The sequence below is a fragment of the Triturus cristatus genome, chromosome 3_1 (assembly GCF_964204655.1).
Source record: "Triturus cristatus chromosome 3_1, aTriCri1.1, whole genome shotgun sequence".
Classification (NCBI taxonomy): domain Eukaryota; kingdom Metazoa; phylum Chordata; class Amphibia; order Caudata; family Salamandridae; genus Triturus; species Triturus cristatus.
The window spans coordinates 513,874,494-513,889,429 of NC_140583.1; the positions used below are offsets into that span (position 1 = coordinate 513,874,494).

General features: G+C 42.6%; 1 protein-coding gene across 3 annotated transcripts in view; it reads left to right on the forward strand.

The window, feature by feature from the left end:
* Window positions 1-14,936, forward strand: part of LOC146860512 (aminopeptidase N-like) — an 832,137-nt gene that overhangs the window by 237,525 nt on the left and 579,676 nt on the right. For all 3 annotated transcript variants that reach the window (XM_085644423.1, XM_085644424.1, XM_085644425.1), the window contains 2 exons: window positions 9,025-9,161; window positions 9,268-9,394. In XM_085644423.1, the coding sequence (XP_085500549.1) occupies window positions 9,025-9,161; window positions 9,268-9,394 (264 nt within the window). The remainder of the gene's footprint in view (window positions 1-9,024; window positions 9,162-9,267; window positions 9,395-14,936) is intronic.

Consider the following 14,936-nt stretch of genomic DNA (forward strand, 5'->3'; position numbering starts at 1 on the left):
TGTGGAAAAGGTGGTTTTGGCACCTGACACTGTTGGGAAACAACCTGCTGCTGTCGCTGACAAGTCACCTCATTCTGCACCTGTGGATTTAATGATGCATTATCGCCATTAGCACTTGGGGGTAACTTACACTCGGATTTCCAATGCCCTATCTTTCCGCAGTTATGACATGGCCACTTCTTTTTGGCTTCCTTTATACTAATCTGTCCCTTTCCTTTCCCAATATTGGGTTTTTGTTTCATATTGACCATGCCATTTGCCTGTTCAATCAGTTGGGCTTCTTGTCGTTCTGCCACTTTTACTTGAGCCCACATAGCTTTTTCTTTTAACTTACGTTGTTTGGCTTCAATCTCATCACTAAAATATTTTGCATGCCTCAATACTTCATCTATCTTTTTATTTTGCCAATCCACAGTATGCTGTTTAATCATTTTACTTACTTCAGGTCGCAACCCGTACACAAAATCGATATACAAAATGACTTAAATCTTCCTCACTCAAATTTTCATCACCACTGTATTGTTTAAAAGCCAATAACAATCTCTCATAATAGGCATGTACAGATTCTTTAATTTCTTGATGAGTTCTATCAATTTTTACCCAATCAGTTTCTTTTGGAGGTACTTTATTTTTCAAGAAGGTAACTACCTGTTTGTATTTTCTCATTACCTCTGGATCAGGGGCACCTGTTTTAGGATCTCTAGGATATTCCTCAGTAGGCCATCCTATCGTAATTTTACATTCTGCCCATAAATCTGCTGGCGCAATTATGTCAAATAGACTGTTCAAATCAATCCACAGTACTTTTGATGATTTTACAAACCTGTCTACCTGCCTATACCCCTCCACCGGCTTCTCGCGAAGACGGGGGAAGTCATTTGTAAATGATAAAATGTCTTGTGTAGTCCAGGGGACATGCACATAGCCCCCTCCTGGAATCTCCCTCACAGGACACTCAGTTACAACTTTCTCTTTTTCTCTTACTGGGAAAGCTGCAAATGTTTTATCTGTTACATCGTCTCGTTTCCGAAACCACTTGCTCTTCCATTTATCTACATCGCCCCATTTTCTCAGTAAAACAATTAGCTCTTTAATTTGTGTTATTCTTCCCGTGATATTCAAATTCTCAATGTCTTTTTCAGCAAAATCTACTCTGTATGGTTTCTGTAATGAGTTTATTTTTTTTTTAAATCGATACCCATTTCACTCGCTACTTCTGCCAATCTTTCATGTAAATGTCTCGCTCTCCATGTTATACTTTTACATAGAAACATTAGTTCTTCATCCTGATATGCTTTAAATTTTTCTGTGGAAATAGTTCCTACTATCAATTCTTCTATAGTAATTTTTAATTTTGCCACATCTAAAGGTCGAGGTTCAATATCTTTTTGCTGTAAACTCTTTAACCATTCACTCAGTTCATCGGAAGTGGGACCTACAGGAGTTATTTAATTCCTCACTTGTTCTGGACTTTTTGGCGATCCTGGTACTGATTCTGTTGTCATTAATGTTTTATTTGTCATGCTCTGATTTACTGTCAAAGTTTTAGGAGTACTTAATCCAGAAGTTCCTACCACTTTTCCCCATGGATTTTCTCCTGAATTTCTTTTTTCTATTTCAGCTTGCATATTACTGTTGTAAGAGATCGTTAGACAATTTTCACTATCCTATTGCTCATCAAAAATAGGCATCACTGGTCCTATTGTTACAGGAACAGTTACAGCTTCCATATTTTTGGTCAATTTCCTAATCTTTTCAGTTAACTCCAAAGTAGTTCTAGCTAATTCAGCTGAGTTTTCATTTGTCATTCTACCAGGTTGTGTCATTTCTGATTCTCTAAAGGGATTATTTTTCCCGACCTCAGGTGGCGTTGACTCAAATTTTATATTTTGTGGTGTCTCTTTCACTGGGGCACTTGGTGTCAACTACGTAGAATTTGGTTGGTACGGGGGAGGATTTTTATAAAACATGTCCTCGAGTACATCATCCTCTGACTCATTCACACCATACTTGTAGCCTTCTGATCCTGTATTGTTTCTTTTCTCTGTACATTTTCTACTACTAGTCTCTTCAGCATTTCTCATAGGGAACATCTCATCAGCCATATTTGCACTCCGCCATCTCTTCATTCTATCATAATGATTCTCCTGTCCACACGGTCTACCAAACATGTATTTATACCTTCCGCCACTCCGCTGTCGCGCTCTTTCAGACATCTCATCTTCCCATTCTGTCAATGCTTCAAACTGATTAGGTCTAGGTCTCGGTTTTAATCTCATCATCCTTTCTCTTAAGTTCCTTAATACTGCCAAATTAAATGAACCATGTTCTGAAAACGCTAAAACTCCATCATCTTTTGTATACTTTGCCCAATTATCTAGCCAAATACATGTATGATATCCATATTTTGCAACCATGAAGGATGCGGGCGATTTTGGTGGAGGAAGCAACTGTCCCTCTCTAGTCACAATCGGTTTATCTTTTTTGAATAAGTTCTTGATCTTTCCAAACCAGGATTTTTTTCTCTTTTTCTGGTGGATCGTAATACATCATTTTCCTTACTCTGTATCGCTAGATTTCTTCTACGACTATTCTGTGGTCTTATCCAATCGTAGAGCAACTCACACTAACGCACCATTCAGGAGCGTTTATGTCACTTTTGCAATACTCCAATCCCAGCGCGACTCACACTAACGCACCAATCCGGAGCGTTTGCGTCACCCTGTCACTTCTCCACTCCTAGTGCGGTGTACACTAATGCACCAATCCGGAGCGTTTACGTCTCTTAATGGCTGGCCAATCCCAGCGCGGTCTTTCTGATGTCAGCTTTTCTCGCTACTCCTGCTTCTGCTGACCCCTCCTTTACAATTTCTATCGGCAAACTTTCTCTACATTCTCTTTCACTCAAAATCTGTTAGTAACGACATAAAAACACCACCATTGTCCGCTTCGCTAAACCAAAGGAATAGTTTTGACCTTTTACACAAGAATTCCGTATTTCTCGAGAACAGCGCTTACCTCTGCCCTACCACGGAATTATTTCATTCGCCGATAAAGTAGCACTTCCCTCTACCTTAACCTTCTAGCAGGCTTTAGCTAACTGTTTCTCTGGAGATAAAACACATGTGGAGACTACACTGCTCCTGAGAATTAAGGCAAGAGTTTCACAATAAAGCAGAATGCTATTTCACTTACACACATTCATACGGAAAATGTAGTCCATTCGCACAGAATCCTGTATTTCTCGAGAGCAGCGCTTACCTCTGCCCTTCCACAGAATTATTTCATTTGTCGATAAAGTTGCACTTCCCTCTACTTTACCCTTCTTGCAAGCTTAGGGGAGACCTATTACCTTTCCAGTGATAAGCATAATCAGAGCTCACAATTGACTCCTGTTACTTAAGACCAATTTCACAGGTGGCCTTCGCTATCCATTCACCACTTTCTCACAGAAAATCCCTATCGTTAACACACGACGATGTTACCAATTCAAACCCAGACAATGCGCTGTGCGACTCCAATCGTCACACGTTTTCCCCGTGTACTTACAGGGCAACAAGACAATACACAGTGCGACTTCACTTGCCACACGTTTTCCCCGTGTACCTACAGGGCATCCAACTTCCTACATCCCGGAAGTCTTCAAAAACAACATAGAACGCAACGCGATTCAACACAGAATGTTAGAATATAAATCATCAATCAATCAAACATCCGCAATCAATAATCAATAATTCAGAATCAAAAATCAAAAAGCAATAATCATAACACCAATACAATAAAACCATCAATCTGCTACCAGAAAAACTGATCCAGCGGAAAGGGGGTACATTTTTACTGATCCTCCCTGCGTCACAGATCCGTCACCACACTTATTCATTCACACACGCATTCATTGGTGGGGTCCATAACGCCAACACTCATGCTAACGCACTTGTATCTGCACACAGGGGGATGATGAATCCGCTGGACATATGGGGGGTACCTTATTACCTATAGGGAAATAAATATATTACAAGATTTTACATATATACATCAACACCTATAGAATCCTAACCTTAACATCAAGCCACTCCACCACTTGGTCGAATGGACCAATTAGTTGGATTGGTTGATGGTGATTTAGAACCAGCTAAAACACATTTAAGCTTCGGAATTCTTATTCAATGCTCTATTTAAAGAAACCACAAACTCCTTCTCAGTTAATCAATGTTTAGTTTATCTAATTAATTGTTTTTTGTTGCATAATTTTGCATTTCAGTCAATCAAAGTTCCAAATGTAATTAATCAACACAATTTACATGACATTTATATTTACCTATTCATGCTATCAGGGTTATTTTCTAATTCAATTGGCTCTGCATAACCCAAGTTCTTTTGCTCAATCATCTCAATCGGAAGCAGGCCAAGACTCAAAAGTCCGGGAAAAGTTCTTTGCTCGGCGCGATACAGTCCCAATGATCTCCAAAGGACCAAGTAATCGCGCATGCGAATCGATCACAGAATGCACTCTCCTCCGGATATGATCTGCCCCCCTCTCTATTCTACTACCCTTTTTATAATACAATTCTGGGTAACATGAAACATTTCTTAGACCACGAGAGCATACGATTGGTCCATTTGTTGAAATTTGCAATTTTGCTCCAGTTTCCCACTGGCTTGGGTTCCCAGTAAAGCTGCTGGGTCACTTCCTCAGTCTATGTCATATTCATGCAACATTGTTGAATCTCGGTTATGTGTGTCTATTGTCTTCACTAGTAATTTTCACTGACTGAATATTGGCAGTCCTCCATGTTCCTATCCTTGACCTGGAACACTGTGCTCTGAATTTAAGGATGCCTGGAGATCTTCGGAGCCATCCGAGTCTGCGTGGAAGACATCGCGCTCACAAGACCGTGGCCACTTCTGAACTCCATTTTGAATGTCATGGCTTGGTAGGCCCGAATGCCAACTTAAGCAAAACAAACACAAAGAATAATTAATATGCAGAAATGAAGATTCTAATGTTAAAACCTACACTAATGCCTTTATGTATTAGTATTTTCCTAGCTTATAGCGACATTTAAAGCAATACTACTCACCATTCGGTCCTTACAGGAACGCAAAACATCACAAAAGCAACATAAATCATGCAATTTTCCATTACCGCTTCTCCTATTGTTAATATGCATACCATATTTAGTCATTAAGTTATTCTGCCATGCAAATAGCAATGAGTCCCGCGTGTAGTTTGTGTTTACAAAAAAAATGCATGTTGTTGGTTAGTATAACACAGCACACAATTAATTCAAATTAAAATATAAATCAATTACGTAATTAGTATTTTCATGCAAAATAGAGAAGGTATAAAAAATGTTGCTTTACCTGCTCCATCAACAACATGAAGACTGTCCTGTGTTGCTGCAATTTCAAATTGACGGAAGTTACTGATTGATGTAGAGTATCCAATGCCTCCTGTATTTCCTCTACTGATATGTGAGTTTTAAGGAGACGGCTTAGTTTGGCGAAAATCTGCAGGCTGTCATCACAAGCTAATGTGATAAATTTCTGATAAGTTGCGCTAATAGCACCTTTACAAGAATTCAAATATACTCCCTGGCCTGAATGCCTGGAATTCCTCACGGATTAATTGCCGCTTTCTTGCTTGATTTAGTTCTACAACGTTCCAACACTTATGCTTCCTATCCGGCATTCCATAAACTAAGTTCCGCTATCTTCCCTTTTGTTTTATCGTCCTGCCTAGTTCCATGTATGTGTAAACTATTGACTGGCTATTTGACCGCCTCCCCACCCCCCAGACGTGCTGATGGGATGACAGATAGCTACTCTCCAATGATGTCAACTCCCAACCTAACCCAACTAAACCCACCCCCGTGTCTGCAGAAAGGAATCATCCGCTTCCCCTGCTTTTGCTGACTGACAGCTTAAAGAAAGCAAGCTCCCAACTCCCCCCGACTCCATTACCCCCACCCCCACCGAGTGTAGAGAAAAATCAAAAAGCTCAAAGAGAGACAGAGAGGAGTTTCCCAGTGAGAATGTGTGCCCCCCTCGTATATTATTACAGCTCATTCTTAAATTTTCTAAGTAGACTTGGACTGCCATCTAGAGAGAGCTTGCTCAGCTTCAGTCTCATTGTAGAACTTGGGAGGAAGATGGCGGATTGACTCTGCTAAAGAAAGCACCTCCCGTGGCCTTCTCCTGCTTATTCCCTCAACCCCGGGCATGCCTCCTTTTCTCTCCTTACATGGGAAGAACTTCTACAGGAAACAAGTGAAATGAAAATGGACTTTAAGACTAAATACTTAAAAGGCTTACGGCAAAAAGAAAGAAAGACTGCCGTTTGCTGGTACCTTGGATGCTGGAGTGAATATGCCAGCTTTGCTCTACAGTGACTCACTGCTTTATTTGATTGAATAAGTCCGCAAAGTTGTCTGCTGCGGACCTATATATCGACACCTGTTTCAATCACTCCAACTCCGTCTTCGGCTCTAAATTGAGGCAGGCTGTGGCAGGGCTTAGTATGGCCCCTCATTGACTCCCTGCCCAGAAGGGACATGGACAAATAGGAGAGGCAGCGATGGCGGCTGCAGCTCATGGGATCTTGGCCGCCACTGAAATAAATGAAGAACTAGGGAAGGAACCAGCTCTGGCATGCGAGGAGTTGGCCCCTGGCTCTCAACTCGGCAAGCCGATTCACTGCTTGCTACGCTCCAGGAAGGCCGGTGGTCTACTCCAATTCTGTGGCTCAGAGAACTCCACTCCAGGATTGGAGATGGCCGATGTACACAGTACAGGAGGGCTGGGACGCTAAAGTTGGTGCCTCGGCTCATCTGGCTGCCAGCAAAGTGAACCTGTCTCTCGAACTTCACCAGACTATTCGGGGAGCCTACCTCCCCCAAGAAGATCATCAAACAAGAACTAGAGTTGGCAGCCTGTCTTAATCCTGTAACCGCCAGCTCCAGTACGGCTTTGCCATTCAGTGCCCTATCTGCGCACTCTCATGCTTGCAACTGGGTGTAAGCAACATAGGTTTAACAGCATTGGATGAAATGGACGTTAGTTTGTTAGTTGACCCTTCAGACGGCCCTAAGCCTCAGAGCCCACCGACTTTAGGCGTGACTGAACCTCCTGTCACATCCTTAACAGAGCTACCAATGGTGCAATCTACCACACCGGAATGTATTTGTTCTTCTCCTGTCATCTCAGATAATGCCCAATTAAAGCACTCTGAGAATGTGGAGGCTCCAGATCTCAACTCTATAAAGCGCAGCACTCCTCTGGGACTTAAATCTTTATGAGGGAGAGGAGTCACATGAGTCAGAGGAGGTAAAGGAGGGAAAGGACGAGGAGGTCCCAAAACACCATTACTGTTTTGGAGGAGCAATCTAAAAACCTCGTCGCGATTGGGATAAAGGTCGGTGTTGGCGCAAGCCCCCTGCGCAAATGGAAGGCTTCTAAGGGAGAGTTCAAAGCTATTGTCTCTCAACTACCTAACTCTGGCAAAACAAATGCCTCAGCACCTGAGGGAGAGGGGCCTCCAAATCTATCACATGCTGGCCAAAACATAGCCACTTCTTGCCCGACTCACATGGGCAGCTCGGACGGGACCCTGAATGGGACTTCTGACTCCACCCTCTCTACCAACGGACCAACTTGATCCTACAAAAGGGCCAACGGTGGAAAGCTCTAGATCTAGCAAGTGCGAGAGGCCCTCTTTATCTAGAATCTTACAGGCATTAACTACTCAAGTAGCGGAGGCTCAAGAATACTATCTTTAAGCCACAGTAGAGATTAAACATGCTCTGATGGATGTCACTGCCAAGGTCATCTCACTCTCTTCGAAAGTCTCGGACCTGCAACAGCGGATCACAGCAGTCAATTAAGTTTCATCAAAACTCAGGAGACCCAAATGGTGTTTCTGCAGGCAAAAGTTGAGAATCTTGAAAATTGACAAGGTCGGAATAACTTGAGGGTTTTTGGTGTACCCGAAGGGAAGTAAGGCTCGGATCCTAGGGCTTATATAGTCAGCTTATTCCAGCAGGCATTCCCAGATCTTGTCTACTGGGTATGGACTTGCAGGCCCAGCGGGCACATCAATTACCTGCCTTTATCACAAAAGGGAACCAAACTAAGTCAACCCATCCTTGCCCAATACTGGTAATTAAAGGTAACTTCCTGCTCCGCCAAGCAATTTATCTGAAAGCCCACCCTTCCACTCCTGTTAAACTGGACTCGATTTCTATCTCTGTAAGGTCGGACCTTTGTAAATCTACAATGGGCAAGCGGTGGCGGCTCCGCCAGTGTATTGATCCTTTCAATACAGTCTGTTAACAAATCTTTCTGCAGGAGCCAGTCCAGCTGAAGATACTCCAAGATTGACGGTCTCACTTTTTTATACCCTGAACCTTAACTGTAATGGTTCTTCGGTCTGGATAACAGCATTTCTCTATTTCATTAACTGCAAATTTCACCTGAGTGCTGTAGTCTATCTAAAGGGCTCTCCAAATCCCCTTGACTTATATTGGCACCATATGGTAATGGCTTGTAGCATAGTCATTTTAGGTAATGATGAAGCTGTGCTGGTGGTCCTGCAGCTCCTTCTGGGATCTGTTCTCTTGATACCCCAGTGATATCCTTGAGACATTTGACTCTAGCAGAGACCTACTTAATGGATGCTCATGTGATCTGAATCTAGTGACATTCTATGGTGTAAGATATTTTCATTGTGAGATGAACCGTACATTGGTTAGTATCACCAGGGAATAATGAAAGGTTGTCACTCTGTGTTTATTTTAAATGTTGTGTGAGAATCTTGACATTAATGAAAGAAAATGCTGTGGAATTTTGAAATTGCATTGAAATTGGTGTCAATGTACTGTTCAAGGCAGTTCTCTGCTCTAATGTTGATAACAGGAACATGCCAGTGATATCACAATTGGGACCTATGCTAATGAGACAGACTTGGTAGGCTTGGATTGTCAAGAGCAAATAACTGACTGTGTATAATCTACTATTTCTCTTCAGGCACAAGTGAGAAAGTCATAAAAGGTGAAACTTGGCAAGCTACAATCTTTGAAACAACTCCAAAGATGTCAACTTACCTGCTCGCCTTTGTTGTCTCAGACTTTAGTAAAATTGAAAGTACAAACTTCAGAGTGAAGGTAAAGTGTATGTGAGTGAGTGTGTGTATGTGTGCGTACATGTGCATGCCATGGAAGCTCAGAAAACATAAATCTGACAAAAAATCCCTTTCTTAAATCCTTTTAGACAGGAATCTGGGGCCGTAAGGAAGCCATTGAGGAAAATCAAGGAGCATACGCATTAAACGTAACTGGCAGAATTCTACAATTCTATGAACAATATTTCAATGTCGAATACCCGCTGCCAAAGTCAGGTAATCAGAGTGTTCTACATAATCGCTGTATTTGTTTCATGGTTGAGAAAAAAATAAACATTATTTTGGTCTTCTGGTGAACAGAAACATTTGAAATAGTGTATTAACTTATTTTGACAATTTATTGTTAGATAACAAAATGCTTTTCAGAGGAGGCATCTAATGAAAATGTGATTAATCCAGCTCTTGCGTATTTGACAACGCCCAGTTTCTTAAAGATAACAAACACTGCATACCAGGAAACCTGCTGAGCTTTTTTTACTTTGGAAAACTACATATATGGGTGAAAAAGCTTTCCACATAACATTTGCGCACGAAAAGAATATTTCCGAATTTGTTCTCGTAATATAAACTTTGCGGATCTAGCATAGATTGTCATGTTTTGAAAAAAAAATCATGAAGTTTGCAAACTGCTCATTTTCTTGTCCTTTTTTTCACCACCTTTATAAAATGAATGAAATGTACACGCTACTTGCAAATACCATAACTCCGATCACGAAACCAGACCATACTTCAAATTCTCTCCACTACTTAGGGATAAGCTATAATCGAAGACACATTTAAAAGCATAATGCTATACTTTAAAATCTCAAAAAAAATAATGGCGCAATCACAGAACATTAAAGAATTGCTAAACACAAACAACAGCCCAGGAGGACCACTTTCAGAGAAGCACAAAAATGTAAAAAGCTACTTTGGCTTTGAGTTTCATAGTTAAGCACATGTAAGCTTCTGCCACATGCATACTCATGAGAGCACTTTAGAAATGTTCCTGTTAGAAATGGGGGTATCTACTTCGCAGAGGTAGGTACCTTTAACGAAATAGGGACCCTTGCTTCTAGTCAGGGTAAAGAGGATACACACTTTTGGTAACTCCTGCTCACCCCCAGGGTAGCTTGGCACAAGCAGACAGACTTATCCCAAAAGCAATGTGTAAAGTATTTGTACTCAAAACACACAGTAATACAGTGATAACACCACATCAGTTTAGAAAAATACAGTATCTTTATCTAAACTCAACAAGACCAAAATGACAAAAATCCAACATACATGTACTAAGAATATGACTTTAGAAAGGTTTCAAACAACTTGGTCCATAGAAAACTATGGATGTGTGATTTCTCACAAAGTACCTGTAGATGTGTCAAAATTCAGAAGGCCAACCAGCCACAGAGATATGAAGCGTCGAGAAACAAAGAGATGTGTCAGTTCCTGAGACCTTGGGGAGGAGATGCTATAGTTCTGCTGCACGCAGGAGAAGGGAAGTGTCGAATACGGTCTGTATGGAGAAGTGATGCGTCAACTCGAAGACGATTCTGGTCCACGGGTGATGCGTCGGGAAAACTTACCAAACAGGTACGATGCGTGGAATTCCGGAATGCGCACCAATTGATGTGGCGGCGGCGAGCGACACTGCATCGGTTACTTCAGCCGGGATCCCTCGATTCGCCGGTTCTTGCAGCTGAGACAGATGCTGCATTGGTTCTGCAGTGGCTCGGAGATGCAGAGAAATTCCACTCGCACGTCGGTACTACGTCGGAAAAACAGCCGTAACAAGGAAGATGCGTCAATTTCTTTAGTTCTTCTTTTCTTCCAACACCCAGCAGCAGGAACAACCTCCAGAAGCCCACAACTGAAATAGGCGCCTCCCATTTTGTCTTTGTTCTCTTTGTGCAAGGGTCTCTGAACCCAGTCCAAACCAGTTCTGCCCTCACAGGTACAGTTTGACCACAAGGGTTGGAGACAGCATGGTACAAGGGAGACAGGCCCTATTCAGGTGCAAAGAACACTCCTCCCACTACTCTAAATTCAGCCAAGATCTATTTAGCTCAGCTGTGAGTCATCCAGGAATGGCACGGCACACCGCAACAGCGCCAGTGCCTGTCTACAGTGAATGCACATCCCCAGCCCCTGTCACTCCAAGACTAGACAGTCAATACCATGTAGGCAGAGGCACAGAGAATGGTTAAACAACAAAAAATGCCTACTTTCTAAAAGTGGCATTTTCAAAAACAGAATGTTATTAGATTCTGAGTTCAGAGAGCCTAAATTTCATTCCTCTATCTTGTCCCAATGGTAAGGTATACTTGTAAGATATTACAAAGTATTTCCCATTCTATCCTATAGGACAGATGGCCGTTCAATAGTGAAAAATGGAATTGGCAGTATTTCACTATCAGGACATGTCACACACACCAGTTCATATCCTACCTTTCACATAATCTGCCCCCTGCCCATGGGGATACCTTGGACCTACCATAGGAGTATCTTACATATAAGAAAAAGGAATGTTAGGGCCTGGCACGTGGGTGCACTTACCAGGTCGACATGGTAGTTAACAAACTGCGCACAGTTACTGCAGTGGCAGGTCTGAGATACTTTTTCAGGGCTACTCATGTGGGTGGCACTATCAGTGGTCTAGGCACACTAGGGACACTTGATTTACAGGCCCTGTCACACTTCAGTGCACTTTACTAGGGACTTACCAGTAAATCAAATATGCCAATCAGGGAGAACCAATTGTAACAACAATTTCGACAGAGAGCGCTTGCACTTTGACACTGATCAGCAGTGGCAAAGTGCCCAAAGCATCTAAGCCAGCAAAAACGAAATCCAGCACAACATCAAAAATATAGAAGGTAGAGTAAAAGAGTCAGGGGAAACCACGCCAAAGATGCCAAGTCTAACAGTTTCGAAGAAAAACACTATAATACAAGTAATCCTGGAAGACAAGTTAACATTGCTTCAAAATAAACTTCTTATAGCCATGAAGGTTTCCAGAACATTAGGTGAAATAACATCTTTCTAACTGAGCCCAATGATCTAGAAATAATAGAAGAACACAGAGCCATTTGGAAAACCGATCTTTAATGGATCTCGAATAACAAAGTTCCATCTCAAAATGATTGGATTTCCTCCCACAAGAGGGTATGGGATGCTTTCCTTTCCCCTTATGTCCCCTTTACAGGATAAGAGAATCAAACTCTGTGCAGGGGCACCAGAAATGATTCCAATTCTTCCAGTCAATTAGGGTGCTCAGCTTCCCTGTCTCGAAATAGACTTTTGCAGAAAATGCTTACGCATTAAATAGAAAATTTTTCTGGGTCTGTGGACAATCTGTGTACCTGCTTTTTTGAACTATCCACTCATTACCAGTAAAATTGTCTCACTGAAAGCCTTTTGTCAAGAAAATAATGAACAAGTTCACACCAAACCAAAGAAGCATTTGCAATGCAAATTGGTCTTGGATTTACCAGAGTTAGAAGTATTGGCATCGTAAATGACAATGTTTTTTTACCTACCAAATGAATGAAAGAGGAAATTAAATAGAAACAGAAAGGATGCTAGAGGAAGGAGTAAAATGAAGTGGAGATGGAAAGAATCTGAGAAAAGGGGACAACTGTTAAAAAGCTATAATAACAAGGATGAAGTAATTCATTATATGAACCTATTATCATTACTGCCTAGACTATGGCATACTATGACAGGGCGACCAATGTAATAACCTGCTACTTAGTACACTGAAGTTCAGTTCAGAAAAAAACACAGTACAGAAACCGCCCTCCTTGCCGCAACAGACGACATCCGCACCCTACTGGACAAAGGAGAAACAGCAGCCCTCATCCTCCTCGACCTCTCAGCGGCTTTTGACACAGTCTCTCACAGCACCCTAATACGCAGACTCATGACGCAGGGATCCAAGACAAGGCCCTCAACTGGATCCGCTCCTTCCTCTCTGGCAGAACGCAGAGGGTCAGACTCCCCCCTTTCCTCTCGGACCCCACACCAACACCTTCAGAGTCCCCCCGGGATCCTCTCTTAGCCCTACGCTCTTCAACGTCTACATGGCTCCGCTCACCCCCATTGTCAGAACCTACGGACTCAACATTGTGTCATAAGCAGACAACACCCAACTCATCCTCTCCCTATCCAACAAACCCAACACCGCCAGACACAGTTTTCGAGAAGGCATGGAAGCCATCTCCAAATGGATGAAAAACAGCTGCCTACAGCTAAACACCAACAAAACTGAAGTACTCATCATGGACCCAAACTCCGATGCTTGGAACGACACCTGGTGGCCCCCACCCTCGGAAGCCCGCCCACCCCCATGGACCACGCACACAACCTGGGAATCATCCTGGACTCAGAGCTCAAAATAGACCGCCAGATCAACTCCATCTCATCTTCCTGCTTCCGCACCCTCCGCCTCCTACACAAGACCTTCAAATGGATCCCCCTCAAATACAGAAAGACCGTTACTCACACCCTGGTCACCAGCAGACTCGACTACGACAACGCAATCTATGCTGGAATAAATAAAAACCTCACCCCAAGCTACAGAACATCCAAAACACTGCCGCAAGACTGGTCCTTAACCTGCCAAGACACTGCCACATCTCCCAGCACCTGCGCAAACTCCACTTGCTCCCCATCGAAGCTAGAGTCACCTTCAAGATGCTCACCCACGCTCACAAGGCCCTCCACGACACCTGACCAGCATACCCGAACAGCCGACTCAAATTCCACGCACCCCAAAGGACCCTAAGATCAGCCCAGCTCTCCTACGCTGCATTCCCCCACACCAGAAAGACAAAATTGGGAGGCCGCTCCTTCTCCTTCCTCGTGGCCAGAGCCTGGAACGACCTTCCGCTCCACCTCAGACAGACAACATCGCTCCCCATCTTCATAAGAAACCTCAAAACCTGGCACTTCGACAGATCCCCTCCTTGATGGACTGGAACCTGCAACCCTCCCCACCCCCTGAGACACTTAAGGGTGAGTAGTTGCGCTTAACAAACACCTTGATTGATTGATTGATTGATTGATTGATTGATTGATTGATTGAAAAATCAGATAAATATAAGCCATCCTCCCTTCTAGAAATAACAACAGAAAAAGAGGAAGACCCAGCGAAAGAAAACAACAAGGAAAAGACAAAACATGAAAGCACTAATGACTACCCCATACACACCTACTAGCCAGTCAGTCAAGCGAGAGAGCAAGGCATAGCACAACACAACACAACACTGGACTGCAACCAGACCCACACCGAGTGGACATGAAAGAGTAGCCTCAGGCGGAAAGAAAAACACACCATGATAGGAGAAGGACAGAAGACAAAGAAAAATTGACAACAAGGATAAAGTCCACAATCCACAGATGGCAACAAGAAAAGACGTCATGAGGAAAACTGAACACACGACAGAAACAGAGAAGATGAGGAGAAAATATTGAGATCCCTCATACTTCCCTGTTATAAAATGAACAATGTAATATAGTATAAAGATAACATTGCAGTGCAAAATTGACAATGTAATAATAAAAAGAAGACGTAACGTTGAGTCAAATGGGACTCATGAGACACACTCTATGTAAGAGTAAAGACGTAACCAACATATGTGAAAATGGGAGGACTATAACCCAAGACCTACCCCAACCAAGAAGAAAAAGAGGTCAAAAGTATCACGAACGGGACTAAAACCCATGAAATGATAGCCCATGTAAAAACAACCTCATGTAGAAAACACAGTGCAGTGTA